The 17,681-nt window shown below is 43.6% G+C and overlaps 2 protein-coding genes across 3 annotated transcripts in view; one reads left to right on the forward strand and one right to left on the reverse strand.

The window, feature by feature from the left end:
* Positions 1–13,156, forward strand: part of adam22 (ADAM metallopeptidase domain 22) — a 60,155-nt gene extending 46,999 nt beyond the window's left edge. Inside the window, exons 15-31 of one of the 2 annotated variants that reach the window (XM_008323066.3) lie at positions 490–589; positions 985–1,056; positions 1,293–1,385; positions 2,138–2,218; positions 2,307–2,357; positions 2,445–2,508; positions 2,603–2,708; positions 2,796–2,915; positions 3,235–3,403; positions 3,575–3,686; positions 4,202–4,292; positions 4,588–4,641; positions 5,104–5,211; positions 7,184–7,284; positions 7,447–7,513; positions 10,559–10,679; positions 11,013–13,156. In XM_008323066.3, the coding sequence (XP_008321288.1) occupies positions 490–589; positions 985–1,056; positions 1,293–1,385; positions 2,138–2,218; positions 2,307–2,357; positions 2,445–2,508; positions 2,603–2,708; positions 2,796–2,915; positions 3,235–3,403; positions 3,575–3,686; positions 4,202–4,292; positions 4,588–4,641; positions 5,104–5,211; positions 7,184–7,284; positions 7,447–7,513; positions 10,559–10,679; positions 11,013–11,033 (1,531 nt within the window). In that variant the 3' untranslated portion in view covers positions 11,034–13,156. Of the gene's footprint in view, positions 1–489; positions 590–984; positions 1,057–1,292; positions 1,386–2,137; positions 2,219–2,306; positions 2,358–2,444; positions 2,509–2,602; positions 2,709–2,795; positions 2,916–3,234; positions 3,404–3,574; positions 3,687–4,201; positions 4,293–4,587; positions 4,642–5,103; positions 5,305–7,183; positions 7,285–7,446; positions 7,514–10,558; positions 10,680–11,012 lie in introns of both variants that reach the window. The other variant, XM_025061621.1, reaches the window with a different exon arrangement.
* A 720-nt stretch (positions 13,157–13,876) lies between these two features.
* gtpbp10 (GTP-binding protein 10 (putative)) lies at positions 13,877–17,232 on the reverse strand. Its single transcript, XM_008323062.3, has 10 exons — positions 17,081–17,232; positions 16,352–16,545; positions 15,766–15,857; positions 15,478–15,622; positions 15,311–15,384; positions 15,169–15,221; positions 14,865–14,972; positions 14,646–14,723; positions 14,419–14,542; positions 13,877–14,338 (listed from the first exon to the last, which is right to left on the reverse strand). Exons 1-10 carry the CDS (start codon positions 17,111–17,113, stop codon positions 14,109–14,111), a joined length of 1,131 nt encoding a protein of 376 aa, XP_008321284.1. The 5' UTR covers positions 17,114–17,232; the 3' UTR covers positions 13,877–14,108.
* Between the last annotated feature and the right edge of the window lie 449 nt (positions 17,233–17,681).

Genomic DNA, 17,681 nt, shown 5'->3' on the forward strand with positions numbered 1-17,681 from the left:
TCGTCTGTCATCCACTCTGTCTGTTATTGCATTGTTTGTTGTTCCAGTCAGAGCCACTCAGGTCATCTCTCAGCAGCCCAATCAGCAGCACAGCATAGCGTTAGCGCTGCGGCTGCACAGGACAAATCCCGGTGCGTTCACAGTCGCAGGGTCTCAGTGTGAAATGATGATGCAATAACAGTGTATCAGCGCGTCATGTTCAGCCCCTGTAGCCTCCTGATCCATCTACAGCACATCTCCGTCCATGTGTTAGTGTGTGCTGACAGCTACACTTTAATTACTAATGTCTCCGTGTTTTGTAAGGCTCTCGTCCACGCCGTGAGTATGAACACATCTGTTTCACAAGTTTAACTTTGAACACTCAGGTTTTCAAAGTCATTTATCTGTAGAACAGGGAGGTTTAGTTTTTTTGTTGTTTGTTTTTTTGTTGTTGTTTTTTTAGCCTGTACTGTAGCAGTGATAACCACAGACTCTGGTTGTGTTAAACAGTTTCTACCTGCCAAAGAGGTTCTCTGATTGCAACGTGGAGGAATATCACAACTTCCTGAACAGTGGAGGAGGCATGTGTCTGTTCAACAAACCTCTGAAGGTACGACACACACACACACACACACACACACACACACACTCACTCACTCACTGGAAACTCAGCTATTCCTGCCAGTAAACTGCATGACAGCAGTTCCCAAAGTGTGGGGCGGGGCCCCTGAGGAGTGCGGAAAGGAAAAGGTTTGGCGTCAGTTCACAATGTCTGTGAGTGTGTTGACATGGGGCGCAGGGCTCTACAGTGGTCCGTTCTACAAAAAGGGGGCGCTGCAGCGTAAAAGTTTAGAAAGCACTGAATAATGGTAGAATCCAACAGGAAACTCACTACAATCAGTCTCAATTTAGAAAATTAATAAGTCATTGTTTGTTTATTTCTTTTCTTGCTTGTTTGAGGTATTTTCTTACTATTGTAAATCATTTCCCTTTTCCTCCAATCAGCTGTTGGACCCTCCAATCTGTGGCAACGGCTTTGTGGAACCAGGAGAGGAGTGTGACTGCGGCAGCCCAGCAGTGAGTCACCGCTGTGTTCACAGACACAAACCAAAACAGGAAGAGATAAACTCCAGATTAACCCTACATAGAAGAACTGACGTTTGTTGTTGTGACGTGTGTTGTGTTTGCTCATATATTTATATCTGTATTTACTCTATATAGATATATTTTTATATTAATTATTAATATTAATTAAATATTCTGTTGTGCTATATTTGGATGGATCACACGTTGATTCTGAGCTTGTTGTCCAGGACTGTGCCAGAGAGGGTGAAATGTGCTGTCAGAAGTGTACGCTGACTCAAGGCTCAAAGTGCAGTGATGGACTCTGCTGCAACAACTGCCAGGTAAACATCACTGTATACCACGAGGAGTCTGTTCCACACACTGTTCCAGGTCCAGTCAAAAAAGAAATACAACCTAAAAGAAAATAATGAATGGACTCTCGGTAAATACATAATTAAAAACTAACAACTGTTTTATTCCCCAGCTCAGATCACAAGACATATCACTATGACAGAACATAATATACTGCAATATTATGTTTTGTGATATTTTTTGTCATATGACTTCGACTTTCTTTATTGTCATTGCACAGAAACACAAGAAAACAGTGAGTCTGGCAACGAAATGTCGTTGCTTGGCAACCGGAGTACACAGTACCAAGTACACAGCTTGTAGGCCACGAGTACTTACTTGAAGTATTTCTACATACTTATGTATATACGTAGGTAGTGCAGAACAGAAATTGTGCTAAATATAAACTAATGGTAAATAAACATGTAAACAGTTCAGAAGTGTGTTGAGAGTGACAAGATGGAGTGACAAATGTAAACAGGAACAAATAAGTGATAGTGCTGGAGCTGAACAGGAAATATTGCGCAGTGATATTGCACTTAATTGCGCAGTGGTCTTACACAATAGTATTGCACCTGTCTGTTAAAAGACAGACTGTGAGCTCTGGCTAAACAGCGTCTGTGTGCTACATCCTGGGGAGTTGGGGGGGGGAGTGGAGTCCCAATGAGACACTGTAACAATATCACAAAATGAGGGTATTACTGTATTAAAAACAAAAATGTGGGATTTTTTTAACCCCCAGATGGAAATGACGGGGGTAGTGTGTCGAGATGCAGTGAACGACTGTGACATCCCTGAAAATTGCACCGGCAACTCTAGCCAGGTGAGTTTAAGCTGTGCTCTTCACACTCTAACCAGTTCCCATGGCGATTAAAGGTTTTCTGATTTTTAAAAAAATGGTTTTTTTGCAGTGTCCTCCTAATGCACACAAAATGGACGGCTACACATGTGAGAAGGATCAGGTAAAAATTGTGTCTAACGTTAATTAAACACCTTTGTGTTTGTTTATTTTTGAAGTCAACATGATGCTGGGTGTTGTTCAACCACAGGGTCGCTGCTTCAACGGACGGTGTAAAACCAAAGACAGACAGTGCAAGTACATCTGGGGAGAGAGTGAGTTGGTGACTTCTACTGATCAACTCCTCTGTCCGTCTTTATACCGACACCTGTCTGACTCTGACTCCATGTCTTTCTGTGACTTGTTCAGAGGCAACAGCGGCCGACAAGTTCTGTTACGAAAAGCTCAACATTGAGGGCACAGAGAAGGGCAACTGTGGGAAAGACAAGGACACTTGGATCCAGTGTAACAAGCAGTAAGCCGGTGCTTTTCTGACACGTTAGATACTGAGCTTCTGGAATGTTCTCTCCATCTGACCTGTGCTTCTGCCCTGGTCGTTCAGGGATGTCCACTGTGGTTACCTGCTGTGCTCTAACATCTCACCTGCGCCGCGACTGGGGGAGCTGCAGGGTGGACTGACCTCCTTCTCTGTGGCCCGACACAGCGCTTCTCTGGACTGCAGGTCAGAAACGACACTGTTGCGTCTGTGGCTAAAGTCAGGCGTCAGTGGTTGGCACTGACAGAAAAGACGATCAGTCGACGTCAGTGGGAAGTCGGCATGGCTTGGGAAGAGTTGAAGTCAAAAGAGTTTTTTCTTCCAGTCTTTACCTCTGATTGGTTAACGCTAATATTTGATCACTGACTTAACCAACAGTCATAACCACTATAAAAATGACTCTGATGAAGGAACGTTTACACAGAACACACCAAGTTCTATCCATTATCTATCTGCAATAGAAACCTGTGTTTCTTGATTCTTGATTCCGTGTGTTTTTATCCAGCGGTGCCCACGTGGTGATCGATGGAGACACTGATCTTGGATATGTCGAAGACGGAACCGCCTGTGGGACAGACCACATCTGTTTCAATCACAAATGTCTCCCCATCCAACAGTTCAACTTCAGTACCTGCCCCGGGACTACGGACAAGACCATCTGTTCTGGACACGGGGTACACACACATACACACACACCAGATGCAATAAAACCATTTCAAATCTTTTTTTTCCCTTCTTGAAATTTTGCCTCCCAGGAATTTTTCAAATGTTGTCATATCTCCCAAAAAAATGTATGTTTTCAGGTTAATCAATAAAATATCTTTCCTGTGTATGTTGTGTTGTAGGTGTGCAGTAATGAGCTGAAGTGTGTGTGTTACCTGGGCTGGGCCGGAGAAGACTGTAATTCCACGTCTCCGCTCAGTTACCTCATGGTTGGACCAACGACCTCCGTTTCAAGTATGAACGTGGACACTTGAGTGTGGTCACCGCCCGTTGTCGCTCATTCTTTCCTCATCTTGTGTTTGTTTGAAGTGAAATGTTTTGTAATCACTTTTTTTTTGGTCATTATTTTTCACTCGTTCTTTGTCGACAGGCTCACGGGTTTGACAGAGAGAACCGAGGTCAGATTTGAGTTCTTTTTTTTTTATTTTCTTTGTTTTTGTCCTGTTTTCTCTTCCATGTCCTTCTTCTCCTCATTCACCCTGGTGGTTCAGTTTTATTATTATTATCTACCTAAAAAGGGAACTCACTCCTCATGTTCAACACGGTCTCTTCAGAGCAGAAACCAAAGGCTGTCGATAATGTCTTTCCTCAGTTTATTCCCCCTTGAGCTCCGTTTACTCCTCCTGCTAATGACACTGTGTTTTGGTTCCACTGCAGTAGTTTGTGGTCAGTGTTTTCCCACGTGTCCACGACTCAGAGAATGAGATGTGTCACTCTCTCTCTCTCTCTCCTGTCGTCCTCTGTCTCAGGTATCACCAGTACCAACATCATCGTCGGGGCCATCGCAGGCTCCATTCTCTTCCTCGCACTCATCCTGGCTGTTACAGCCTGGTGCTACAAGTAAGTCACTGTGAGAATCAGTGATCAGACTGTAGTCTGATCACCAGCTGTGACCCAATAAGGATGTGAGAATCAGTGATCAGACTACACCAGCTGTGACCCAATAAGTGAAGAAAAAAAAGTCCTTTTTTTGCAGACTTTCTGTCTTTATACTTGTAGATTTGTGATTGTCTGAAATAATGTGGAATGAAAAGAGACAGCTTTCACACTACAGTTGGAACTACAGCGCCACCAAGTGGGATGTACAGCAGTTAAAATGAAATGAATTTTAGATTTCATGTGTTGCTCTTCACAGGAGCTACAAGAAGAGGCGCTACGCTGAGTCGGAGGTTCACCGAAGATTCTGCCGGTTTGCTCATCTCTTTCATGTGTTGCACTTACGATTAATCTAAATGTCAAATTTGTAGTATTTGAAGTATTTGAAGTATTCAATGGTTTTCTTTTAAATATTCTTATATCTATTTTATTACACGACGGAGGACCTGACGTTTTAGTGAAGTGTTAGCGAAGTATAGTTGAGAGAGATTTTCCACTTGGAAGGTTGCTAGAGATGGAGTTGACATTTCTTCTGTCTTACACGTTACGTAATAATGCTGTGAAATAACACATAGAAGAGACACTGATATGAGACAGAGAGGGTTTAGGTTTCGTACACGCAAAATTAGTTGTTATTGTAAATGTGTAAAGCGTGATATTTGTTGTATTTTGCAGAGACATTTGTCCCAAACCACTGGCTGAAAGACATGGAATACGTGTGTGTGTTTCAGGCTGGTGTGTAATTTCACACCAAAGTGTTGTTCTTTATTTGTAGGCAAATGCCTCCAGGCGACTATGTAACAAAGCCTGGGGACGCAGATTCATTTTACAGCGACATGCCTCCAGGTGTCAGCACAAACTCCGGCTGCAGCTCTAAGAAGAGGTCAGCCTGCCTGTCCCACCTGCAGATTTGCACCTTGTCCTTCACTCCATCCATCCCATCCATTTCTCAGAACATCTCACTGTTTGGCTTCAGGTGTGCCATGTCATAACTCATTCATTCACAGTGTGTGTTTATGTGTGTGGGTGGTGGTGGTGGTGCGTGTGAATGCTTTGCGACCAGGTGTGTCCAAAGTCTGGGTCATGTTGCCGATTGTGGTCTTTAATGTGTCTGTGAACGTTATTGGAAAACTACACAGCAGTAAATATTGCATTGGTCTTTGTAGTAACTTTTGGGGTTTTTTTAGTTGAAATGTACATAATATCTATTACCGGGGCGTGATTTTAAAGTTTAAAGTTTAAAGTTTTAACAGTATATTTACTAACATTTAATTCAGACAAAGGCAGTCCTTCCATGGTACAGACAGTAAATGTCCAAATTCAGCTTTTATGGTACAAACAAAAACACTTTGAATAAGATAGATTGACCTCAGAGTGTTTATATTTATATATATGCATATATGTTAGTATATATATTTATTTATTTATGTCTGTGGTAAAGTTTGGACACCCCTGCTAAGACAAAACTTACCATATCAGTGGTTCTCAAACTCGTACATGGTGTGTGTATCACCGACGAAAACATTTGTCCCTCCGATATGTCCAACATTAAATCCAGCGGCAGCATTGTTAGCATGTTTAGCTGTAAACTGAAGTAGCATTCCAACTGGTGCTTCCATTGTCGTGAAAACCGCCATCTCTGCCCGTTAATCAGCGTCGTCATCATCCAGCCGCTCCTGCCCGCCAATCATCAGCATCATCGCCGTCACCTGCCTCCAGCAGCTACCGCTGATTACACGCCCCGTATATAAGTCCTGTCACAGGAGAACGCAGTGTCAGATCGTCTGCTCCGTTGTTCGTGCTTGTTGCTCCGGCTTTTGTTGACATTTTCTTTGTGCTTGAATTGTAAATATGTCTGTTTGTATGTTGTGTCTAAGTCTATCAATCGCCGAATGACCGCTCTGACGGTGCGTTACAATGCACACGTCGCCGCTCCGTGGGCCGGTGGTCAGCCGGTAAAACAGTCATAAACTTCCCCTAAGCAGTCACAACGACCGCAGTCTCACCGGTCAGACCGAGTTACAATCCCCAGCTTCGCCGCGTCGCAGGTCGGACTCGGCTAAGGGCAATCCCTTTGGAAATTCCACCATCTTCCCTGCCCCCTTAGACAATCCATGTCAGTTTAGGGACTGTCTCCAAGTTACTTTAACCTTCACTGTTTTTATTTATTTTCCGACCGTTGTTTCCGTTAACAAGGGTTTATATAAATACAGATATAAACGTATGTTTATATAAATAATTTCATCTATCCATTTTGCTGCAGTTGGGTTCTAGTTATGTCCTTGTCAGTACAGTCTGACCAGACATGGACCCAGCACACAGCAATCAGAACCAAACTGAGAGTCTCCCCCCCCCCCAAGTCGTAATCTGAACGAGGCTAGTCGGTTCCATTGCCTCCGTGAATGAAAAAGCCTTCAGTAACAAAGGCTTCAATTTGCTACAGAGAGTCCTTTTTATGAACGTGCGATTGGTGGTGGGTCGGACCCCCGTATACCACCAGTGGTACACGTACCATAGTTTGAGAACCACCGTGCTATGACATAACCATCATTGCTTTTATATGCACCGCTGTCTTTGAACATTCTGGAAAGTGATGTTCAAAGTTGTAGTAAAGTCAGGCAGCGATCAGCTCAGCTCTCACATCACGTCCCATCCTCATGTCACGATGCCGGATCGCGGCTCATCATGTTGCCATTCGCAGCCATGGTGTCTTCATGCACTCCTTCATTAACTACAGCTTTTGTCTCTAAATCTGTGACCAGAACAGACCTTTCCTGATTTGTCATAGCTGAAGTAGGCCTCACGGTGTGTTGTTTTTGCTACGCTCATAAGTGTGTGCGTGCATGTTTGTGCAGATCTAACGGACTGTCGCACTCATGGAGCGAGAGGATCCCAGATGCCAAACACATCTCTGACATCTGTGAAAATGGACGGCCGAGAAGCAACTCTTGGCAAGGTATTAGCTGCTCGTCCGTAAGCGCAGAGGCTTTTGTCGAGTTTGTCACCGGTTCCACTCTAACGGAGCCAATATTTCCTGGGCATTTTTGAGTGTTATAATTGTGTTTTTATTTGCACGCTTTTGCGACATAAGCCTGTGTTTTTGTTTATTTACTTCCAGGAAATCTGAGTGGGAATCGTAAGAAACTGAAAGGAAAGAAGTTTCGCGCTCGCTCTAATTCCACAGAGTAAGTTCCTGGGGCCCAGCTGCTGATCTTACTGTTGAACATGACGAAGAGTTTGTCAGGAAGATAGACACAAAAGTTCTAGTTGTATGAAAACAACTTTTGGCTTGTGCGACTTATAGTCCAGAAAATATGGTAACAAGTCCAGTTTTGAAAACTAACTCCCTATGAGAATGATGAGGGTACGTCAACGAGGTCCGAGACAGATGTTTCTGAAGGAGTCTGATTCTCAAACTGAATTGATTGATTTGGAAGGGTTAACATCGGAGGCCCTTCCTGACACAAGCCAACCACGGATTGGAGAACCAGGTGGTATAGAACCCAGAGCATTCTGATGTTAGACAGGATTCCTTCCAACGTACCACGCAAACCCTAAACTTTCAAATATTGTCAAATAATGTTTGAAATCATGGAATCGTGGTTTTTCCTCAGATTTGTATCTAATCTCCATATTATTTCTCTCTGGGATAACACCTGGAGGGAACTTGATTGACCTGAGAGGGACGCCTGCAGAAGTGTGTCAACTAAAAATGAGGATATTCAGAAAAGATTATTTTTGATAAATAGACATTTGATAAAGTTTTTCTCAGAACATTTCAACGTACCCTTGTTCGTGACGGCGTATACCGGCGACGTTCATCAGCTTTTTTAGAAAGACATAGTATAAACACTTAGTTGTCGTCACCTCCCTGGCCTGGCGTGAGGCTGCACTTCAGCCACTTATCTTCCATCCCTGACCTTTGACCCGATGACACCCGTGCACTCATGCTTGTCGACTGCTGACTGTGAATGAGCCGTGAACGGTGTGCGTCGGCTGCCTCCTGTCTGTGGGTTTGAAGGTCTTGGCCTGTGAAGCCGTGCAGCTGTTTGTCATTGCAAGCATGAGACTGACTGAGCGGCCGCGCGCGCCGAACGCTTGGAATGACGTGACATGTAGCAAACAGTGTCTCTGAGCCCGTCACACATGACACGGTTGTTTGCCATTGATATGGTTCCCATCTGACACTGCACACAGGTCTGTTTGCCATCTTTCTCTCCATTTTCTCAAGTGCATCTTGGTGTCTGTTCTGATTGTCTCTGCTCTGCTGTGCCTTCCTAAAAATATCTCCTCTCCCCCTCTCTCCTCCCCCACACTGACTCCTGGAGATTTTACTGTCTTGTTCATTTTCTTTCCTTCCATCCTTCCTTCCTTACGTCCTTCCTTTTTCTCTCTTCTCCCCCATCCTTGTGTCACGTCCTCCCCCCTCACACACCTCCCACAGGTATTTAACCCCTCGCTCCAAAACAGAGTATTATGATGTAACTAAATGGGTAGAAGATGTGAATAAAAACACCCGAGGACCTTACCTTAGGTACTACCTCAGACCTTGTTCTCGACCTCACATGCTTGTTAAAAACCTGCCTTTACTTTTCATTTGTGTTTTGGTCAGAGAAACCTTCTTTTATTTTTAAACCTAAAGAGTAGAAAACATAAGACGACGTCCTAGAGCTGACATGTTGTGATCTTTCAGGGGAGGTTGTTGTTGAATTGTTAAAAAAAAACCCATCAAGCATATATATGTTACCTAGAATTAATTTCTATTTCTTAATTTTAATTTGCATATTTTCATTTCCTGCTATGTAGTACGGCTCTAACCACTCGTGCCAGCGTTGCAGCGCCACCTGTGTGTTTTTCCAGACTCTCTTCTTATTTTTTATTTTTTTCCCTCACCCCTCTCCCCCGCTTATCCTCCTCCACCTCTTGTTAACTCAGCATGATCAGTGTTGTTGTGTCAGTAAGTGTCTGCCCGTCTGCTCCCCTCCCGGTGACCTCACGTGTCTTCACGCGTGATGTCGTCGTGTGAGCCTGACACTGTTGTCTCACCGTCGCTGAGGTCTGTAGATGGTCACAGACACAAGTCGCTGAGGTCTGTAGATGGTCACAGACACAGGTCAGAAACCTTTGCAACCCAAGTCGATAGACAAAGTTCAAAAACTCCTGGGAAACATGATGTGAGACGACCCAAACCCACCTGAGGGTCGCGACCCAGTCTTTGGGAAACAATGCCTTATGTGGTCCATCAGGGCACCCCATTGGTGACCCCTGGTCTATAACAAAACTGAAGTGATTTTCCAAATCCTTATATTTGAATACACTCCTACTGTGAGCCCATAATTTATCCAGTCCACGGGTGCCAAACATATGGCTCGTTGGCCCAAACCGGCCCAGTTGGGGTTTCAATCTAGTCCACTGAATGAATTTAGAAGATATAAACACTTCATGTTCAGGAAATGTTTGGTAAAAATATATTTCACTAAATATGAAGATTGATCTTATGTACTTTATTTGCATGGAAACAAAGGGGGGAAAGACTTGGTGTTTATGTTACGACTGTACTGGTCTGGACCACTTGGCCCCCGAACCCAAATGAATTTGACACCTGTGGTGCCTTTGTTCCCGGGCGACGGCGTCTGTGTCTGTTCTTCCATCTTCTCATTCTATTGTCACTCCTGCAGCGTTCATCCTTCACTCACTGGTTCAGCTGGCAGCCCAACTACACCTTCAGCAGCATGATGCCCCCTACAGAGGCTGAAGGTGTATTTCTGCAGGATCTGATCGTGTGTGTGTGTGTGTGTGTGTGTGTGTGTGTGTGTCAGTGCAGAGTGATGAAGGAATCATGCTGCAGCGCAGTTACACACATGAACCTGAGGCAACTGTGACTGTGCCTGGAGTACCTCATGGAGTACTGTGTACTGCTGTATGAAGTACCTGCTGTGTACAGACGTCGCCCATGAAAAGCTGAGTTACAGCCACGGTGTTTTCCAGATCAGATCACATGATCGCCCGTCTGCGGGAGCTTTTCTGGGCGACCTCTCTCCACAGGAACCAGAACACTGAATAATTAGAGCAGCTCACAGAGGAAGTTGCCCAAAGTCACAGATCTAACATTGGCTCCACTTCCTCGGTCCGACCTCATTTCCGATCTGTGTCTTTGGCCAACCCGACGTAAACGACGTCCAGAAATGAAGAGGCAACATTTTAATGGTGTCACCTCCTCTGTTCCTCAGGACGCTTTCTCCTGCCAAGTCTCCCACTTCCTCCACTGGGTCGATCGCATCCAGCAGGAAGTACCCGTATCCAATGCCTCCTCTCCCCGATGACCAGAGGAAAGCGAGGCAGAGTGCCAGGGCAAGTACTGAACCACGAGACGTGGAACTACATCACAGCAGTTCTTTAGTCATAACAGTTCATTTACACTTTAACTGATGAGCAGGTCATTCAGTCAGTAAATAAAACCCTTCAGAACAAATCTGAACGACAGAAGACTAGACAAGACTAACATTCTAGGCAACGAAAAGAATAAGGGATGTCAAAATTACGGACGTCCTCGACTTTTGCTTAATCCACAGTCAACCTGCGATTAATCAGATTAAACAACAAGAGCCGTTTGCCTCTGTTTGTGTTCAAATGTACTGGTGTGTAAATATGTGAAAACTAAAATGCCGTCTCTTCTGTTTGCAGCTGTGGGAAACTTCAATATAAAAAAGTTCTCACACTCTGCGCAAGAACAAAAGGAACTTCACTTGTCTCTCCTTTTTTATGAGTGAACAAAAGAAAAATGAAGCTAAATTGACTCTAAACAACTAACAAGAAATAAAGAGAGAGAGAGGAAACCCCCCGTCTGGAGTGGAACTAGTGTGTGTGTGTGTGTGAGCTGGTGTGTGAAACCATCTCTGAGGCCGGAGAGCCTCTTGTTTCAGCGCATCACTACAGGATGATGCAGACGCTCTGGAGGAGACTCCAGCGCCACCTTCAGTCCAGACCACCTGGAGCTGAGCCTGAGCTGTTCCGTCACCGAAGGGACCTTTGAATCCCCAGACCCCTCGACCCCTTCACCTCCACCCACCCACCCAGCCAACCTAAATCCTGAACTCTCTCTCATCACACTCACCGTCACGCCACTGTTCCGCGAGGTCTTTGACGCTCCTCTCCGCAGGACTTTCTCACATCATTTCCACGCACGTGAATCACTGTAGACACACTGTATGCATGAGACGACCCTGTTTATCAGCATCCTCCTCCGACAGACGAGACCCGAGGAGCAGTGAGGCCATCTGAGAGGAAAGCATGCGGGGAGGGCAGTGATTTTATACCTTCTGTAGGCTTCCATGCATCCTCTACACTATAGCAAACCCATATTCTATCAACAAGTATAAAGCATTAAGTCATGACGCCATGAAGTCATGGACGCCCCCGCTTCTTCTCCTTTTCACGGCGTTGTTTGTGCGTGTGTAAATATGTACAGGAAAAATCCTCAAAGACTGTGGTTTTTTTGTTGTTTGTTCGTTTGTTTGTTTTTCCTTTTGGCTTTATGTCGAAAGATCTTTTGGCCGTATGGTGTTGTGGACAGAAGCCGGTCTCTGTAGGAGAGAAGACATTCTCCACGCTCCGTCACCTGGCATTTTTACTAGAGATGTCCGATAATATTGGCCGATATTAGCATAATTGTGTAATATCTGTAAGAAATGTTATTGAATTTTCCTCCGATAATGAAAACCTGATAACCCAATGTCTGGGTTTCGCCAAATTCACTGGAATCGCTTGTAGGTTCCTGAGACGTTTCCCTCAGTTTTGGGGACAAACAGCTGCATATATCGGTATCGGTTGATATCGGAAATTGAGTGTTTGGATAATATCAACATATCAGATATCGGCAAAAGAGTCAATATCGGACATCCCTAATTTTTACCATTCTTCTGAGTAACTCTGACGTCGTTTTTCCGCACATACAGCAGAGTCCACCCGTTTGGGGCGATGTAGATTGTGCTACTCCACAGTATGAATGTTACTGCGATCGTGTTAATTTAGCTGCGTTGAAATAGTCACATGTGCCATTAGTGTGCGAAGAAATGGACGAAAGGCTTTGTGTTGCTGTAGTTGTAGAAACACCCGCTCCACCCGCCCCCTAGTGTCAATTTGCAAATTTCCAGTTAAAAGGACGAGGTCAATTCAAGGTCAAGGTGGAGTCATAACCTCCAGCTCTGTGAGAATCTGGAAGCCGTGATTGAAAAATGCATTTTGGATTTAGCTGTGATGACGACGATGTTTAGCTTTTAGATGAATAAATACGCTGTACAGTGCTTGCTGTTTGAGCTTGTGAAGACCAACAGCATGACAGTTTCATATCCGATTTTTTTTTTTTTTCGGAGCAGGGAGCATGTCACCAAAAGACCTTTTCCCCTTCGTCACCATCCTCATCGTCAGTCAGGAAGGATTTGTTTTTTCATTCTCGCTGTTTAAGGAGGAATTTTCTGGAAACGATCTTGTTTCTCTTAAATCGGGTTATTTGTACAGCCGTGACTCATTACTCCCCCCAGTGGAGACTTTGTTGTTTACAGGCCACGTGTTTGTCATTGAGTCATTGTTTAGTTTTCGCTCTGTTGTGGACACTCGTTGGTTCGTAAGTTACGTTTGCGTTAGGATTGTGAAGTGATGGTAATACAATTGTTACCTTACTGGACTTTATTACTAATCGTATGTTGTTGTTTTTTTCCTTTTTTAAGGAAGTACCTTTGTAATCTTCACTCTTTTCTCAGCGTAATGTACAGCAACTGTGATGAAGTTATTCTGAGTTTGAATGGAGAAATGATGAATGATGTTTTTTTTATTCTGAGTTTGAATGGAGAAATGATGATGTTTTTTTTCCTGCTCTGGCATGTGCTGATCTGCATCATGAAAGAGTTGGACACAGGTATTAGGACACAGATCTGGGCCGGATCAGGCTTCAGCTCTGTTCTAAGCTGCGTTGTCCATATCTGTGACCCAGGGTTTGGACAGTGGGCTGCATGATGCTCTACTGAAATGGAACTGATCAGACTCCGTACTTGTGGCAGTCTCTCCCTGTAAATGTCATCCGTCTAATCACAGATGGACAAACCAACAGTTGGAGGACCAGCGCCTCCTAGGGGGAGCGCTCCATCCTCAGTAGGGATGTATTTTGTGTACTACAGCCTAACCCACTGAACCACACTCCCTAAACTCCCCCATGTATCAGTTGGAGTCTTCATACTGCAGTTGTTCAGTTTGTTTTCTAAATTACTGCCTGAATGTTGTACAGACGGAGGATGCGAAGTTCACCCTCCGGCGCCCCCTACATATAGTTTCCCGTCTTAATCATTCAGTATTGTAATATATTTAATACAAAATAAAACTTTCTTCAACACAGTGGTGTGTTCTACCAGTTCTTACTGCTTTAGATGAGTGTCCCCGGGGCCGGGGCCTCCGACCTCCAACACCAAATGTTTCAGGAAGTTGAAATAAATATTTCAAAGATGCTCAGCATAATTTAATAAAGCACTTTATTTACTATAAATGCATGAACTCTGTACAAATACAAGTCTTTTATTTACAACAGGTTTTTCACAACAAAGAAGAACTTTGTCCACACTGACACTTCTGGGCTGCGACGGTCGGCAGAGTCAAAATTTAAATGTGAAATGTTCCCTGCCCACGTTCTTCTGCCCGATGCTATAAGTTCTCCTGAACCCAATACTGAGTCTGAGTGATTACCGACGCCGGCTCTGGAGGCTGTTCTCTGTTGATCAGAGACATAATCCATCAGACAGACATTGTTTGTGTTTCTGTCACAGGGAGGGAGAGCCGAAGAGTCTTCAGTCTGACTTTGTGGTCTTCTTTCGTTGCCATGACTGCTTCTTCATCCAGTGACTCTCTGATGCAGCTTTTTAAAAGGTCAACACCAAACCCTGTGTTGGCAGAGACGGGGACCACGTGTTTGAAGGTCAGGTACCTGTTTGGTATCATGTCGTCAGGCAGCAGAGCAGAGAAATCTGCAGGAGGGAACGGGAAGATTGAGAAAACAGTTTCAGTTTATATCAATATACACAAGAAATACAGCAGTGTCACTGACCTCCTGGGTTCTGCAGCTGCTCCTTCAGCTCCTCCAGTTTGTCGTCAGCCTCTGGCAGGTCCATCTTATTCACCACCAGCAGAGCAGGCTTCAGCAGCAGCTCCTTTTTGTACAACTCCAGCTCCTGAGGACATTAATCAAATGAGACCACGATGAAAAAAGAGAGTAAAAGGAGCGACATAACTGGTACAGATGGAAAAGAAAACTAAGTGAGGGTTTGAAGTCACCTTGGTGAGAAGCTGCACTGCTACAAACGCTGACCTGAATGGTGTTGAAGTTGCCAACTGGAAACCACAGACATCAACCTGCAGAGAGGAGAAATGGAGGACAAGCCCATGGTGACCTATGACCTGTGGCATCATTAATGATGGTGATGACCATTACCATCATCCCCCACCGTCATTGCAGTCATCATCACCAAGTACTGTTTTGTGATCTTCACTTACAACAAACAGCAGCTGTTTGGTTCTCTCCACATGTTTTAGAAACTTGTGACCCATGCCTTTGTTCATGTGAGCCCCCTCAATCAGTCCTGGGAGGTCGGCAATGGAGATCTAGCAGGAGACAAAATTCAGGAGAGGAGTCAAAGAAAGAATCTTCCATTTTTAACAAAGCCCTCTGTGTTTTTCACAGAGTGATGTCATTAGTTTGCAACAATATGTTTATTTAGTACCAGTGACACTATGTTTCCAAATGACTAGAGAAAAACTGACTTAACATTTGGAAGGTTCTGTGGTGAATATTCCAAACCTGTTTGTGATCACTGTACATGACTTTTCCAATCTCAGGCCTCAAAGTTGTGACTGAAAAAGAGTAAAAAACAAATACTTAAGAATGTGCATGTATACATGTACACCATGGGTACAAAGTTACACTCCCTGTATTCACATACAGGCATAGTTGGCAATCTCAGGTTTGGCGTTGGATATGGCTGTCAGGAGAGAGGACTTCCCAGCGTTTGGGAATCTGTTAGAACACAGAAACACCAGAGCTTTGTAAAAAATTCTGATCCAAGTGGACTGAACAGAAAAAGGTGTTTCTGTGTGTTAAAGTTCTCACCCGACAAGACCCATATCAGCGATCAATTTGAGGTCCAATCTGATGTGTCTGCTCCAACCTTTGGTCGGTTCAAACCTAGAGTGGAAGGAGCCTCCGGCCCCACCTTTGGCCACCCTCACACGGACACCCTCAGTGTTCAGCTCACCTTGACAAGAGACAAAGACATCATTATTCAGTTACTCCCACATTTTTGTCAATTACACTTTACTGACACTATAAGTTACAGTCAATTACACTTTACTGACACTATAAGTTGCAACACTTATAGTATGTGGTAATATACGTTACCAAGTACTCTGCCATCATCGGTGGTGACAGTGATACCGACAGGTGCAAAGATCTCTGCGTTCTTCCCCTTCTCTCCCTTCAGTGCTCGGACACTGGTAATAATACAAGAATACACACGAATTAAACCGACGATGTAGGACTAGTACTACTGAGTACTGAGTATTCAGGTGCAAATTCTTATTTGAATTCTATTTTTTTCTAAATGGCATCAGGACAAAGAAAAAAGCATCATGTTCAATTAAAAGGAGTTGAAAATGTATTCTTTGTTTACTTTCTATTTATTTATGCAGATTTTTTGTGGTTTGTTAGGGCTTCTTTCAGAGACAAGGACAGATGTTTCCATTTCACATTTGCAGTCTTTACTCGACTATTTCTTAAAAATGAGGCCCCTGAATCCTCAGCGGTGTGACTCTCTTTGGCCTAATTATCTCTGAAACTCCAATCGTCATCTCAGACTTTCTGTTCACAAAGTCTGAATGCTGGCACTCATGTCATTACAATCACAAAAATGTACACACTGCAGCTTAAACACAAGACTTGGCTTCAAAACAAACAAATCTCAAGGTTTGAGTGGGAGATAACCGACCTGCTGTTGACTCCTGTTTCAGCTGTGAAACGTTTCTCAGGATATTTGTCCTTGATCTTCTTCAAGGTCATGTCTTTTGTTGCTACCACCCAAACGTCTCCTCCGTCACCTCCCCGCCCTCCAAGACGGGGTAAACCCATGCCACCACTCCCTCCACGCACAAACAGACGCAGATTGTCCACAAACTTGCCGTACTGTGAAGAAACAGAGGATATAACACAACAACAGACAAGAAAATAGTCAGAGCATTTTAAGGCTAAGTGATATATTTTTTAAATTGCCTGATGACAGGAAATTAAGTGTCTACAAATGTGTAATAAAAGTTAGTATAAATAGATTTTGCGTAGTCAATCTCTGTCACTGCATAAATACTAACACGTCACTGTGATACACTCAGGTTTATCCATTAAGAACGTCCACTGTTTGCATGAATACTGTACTTTACTACAGAAAACTCATCTCTGAATATCAAAACTTGTCGTTTTAAACGCTCAAATAGAAAAATAATATAACAGCTGCTGTCTAATAGTGGAGTACAAGTAAAATATATAGAGTAAATACTCTTTTCTGAGAGTACAGTATTAAGACAAAATATTCTGAGGTTAAGTTACAGGTTAGCCGGCTAGCTTCTCTGCCAATGTCACTACGTTAGTGACACCGTCACAGCTATAAAATGATCATTTATACAGTTATGACGGCGATGCTACCCATGTCGATTTTGTTACACACCTTCCGGAAGTAGATTCTGCTCAGGTGGACCATTATGAAGAGCTTATTGACACTTTACTGCGTTAAAACCTGAGCTAGCTGCCGACACACGCGTGTCACTGTCGAAACAGGAAGTTTTGGACTTTTCTCGCACCTGATTGGACAATGACATCGAGAGGCGGGGATAAACTGATCACTTCATTATTTTTATTAACACGTGTCACTTTTATTTATTTATTATTATTATTATTATTATTGTTGTTGTTGTTGTTGTTGTTGGTTCTTATGTTATTTTAAACATGTGTAAGGCAGGTATGTTGACTTTATCAGCGCCACTTTAAACTCGCTTAATTCACTGTGTATTAAAAACAAATAAATTTCTAGTAAAAATATGGAAACGTGTTCACTTATTTGACTGTGTCTATTTTGCACCAACGCACAGCCTGACTAAAAATAGACCGAAACACTTTAACATTGGCCCATTAATTATGACTAATGAATGGCCTAATTAATTCGATTCCAAGTGATCGTTTTATTCCATTACTTTCCAGTGCACGTCACTTAAAGAAACAACGCTTTCCTTTCTGTATCTTTGTACCTGAAATGCGCGCTCACGTCCTCA

This window comes from Cynoglossus semilaevis, chromosome 13 (assembly GCF_000523025.1).
Source record: "Cynoglossus semilaevis isolate Cse_v1.0 chromosome 13, Cse_v1.0, whole genome shotgun sequence".
Classification (NCBI taxonomy): Eukaryota; Metazoa; Chordata; class Actinopteri; order Pleuronectiformes; family Cynoglossidae; genus Cynoglossus; species Cynoglossus semilaevis.

Coding starts and splice junctions, on each gene's coding strand:
- gtpbp10 (XM_008323062.3), bottom strand. CDS start 17,113: ATGGTCCACCTGAGCAGAATCTACTTCCGGAAG. Junction 14,973..15,168: donor TGTACAGTGATCACAAACAG/GTTTGGAATATT, acceptor GTCTCCTGCTAG/ATCTCCATTGCCGACCTCCC. Junction 14,543..14,645: donor CAGTGCAGCTTCTCACCAAG/GTGACTTCAAAC, acceptor TAATGTCCTCAG/GAGCTGGAGTTGTACAAAAA.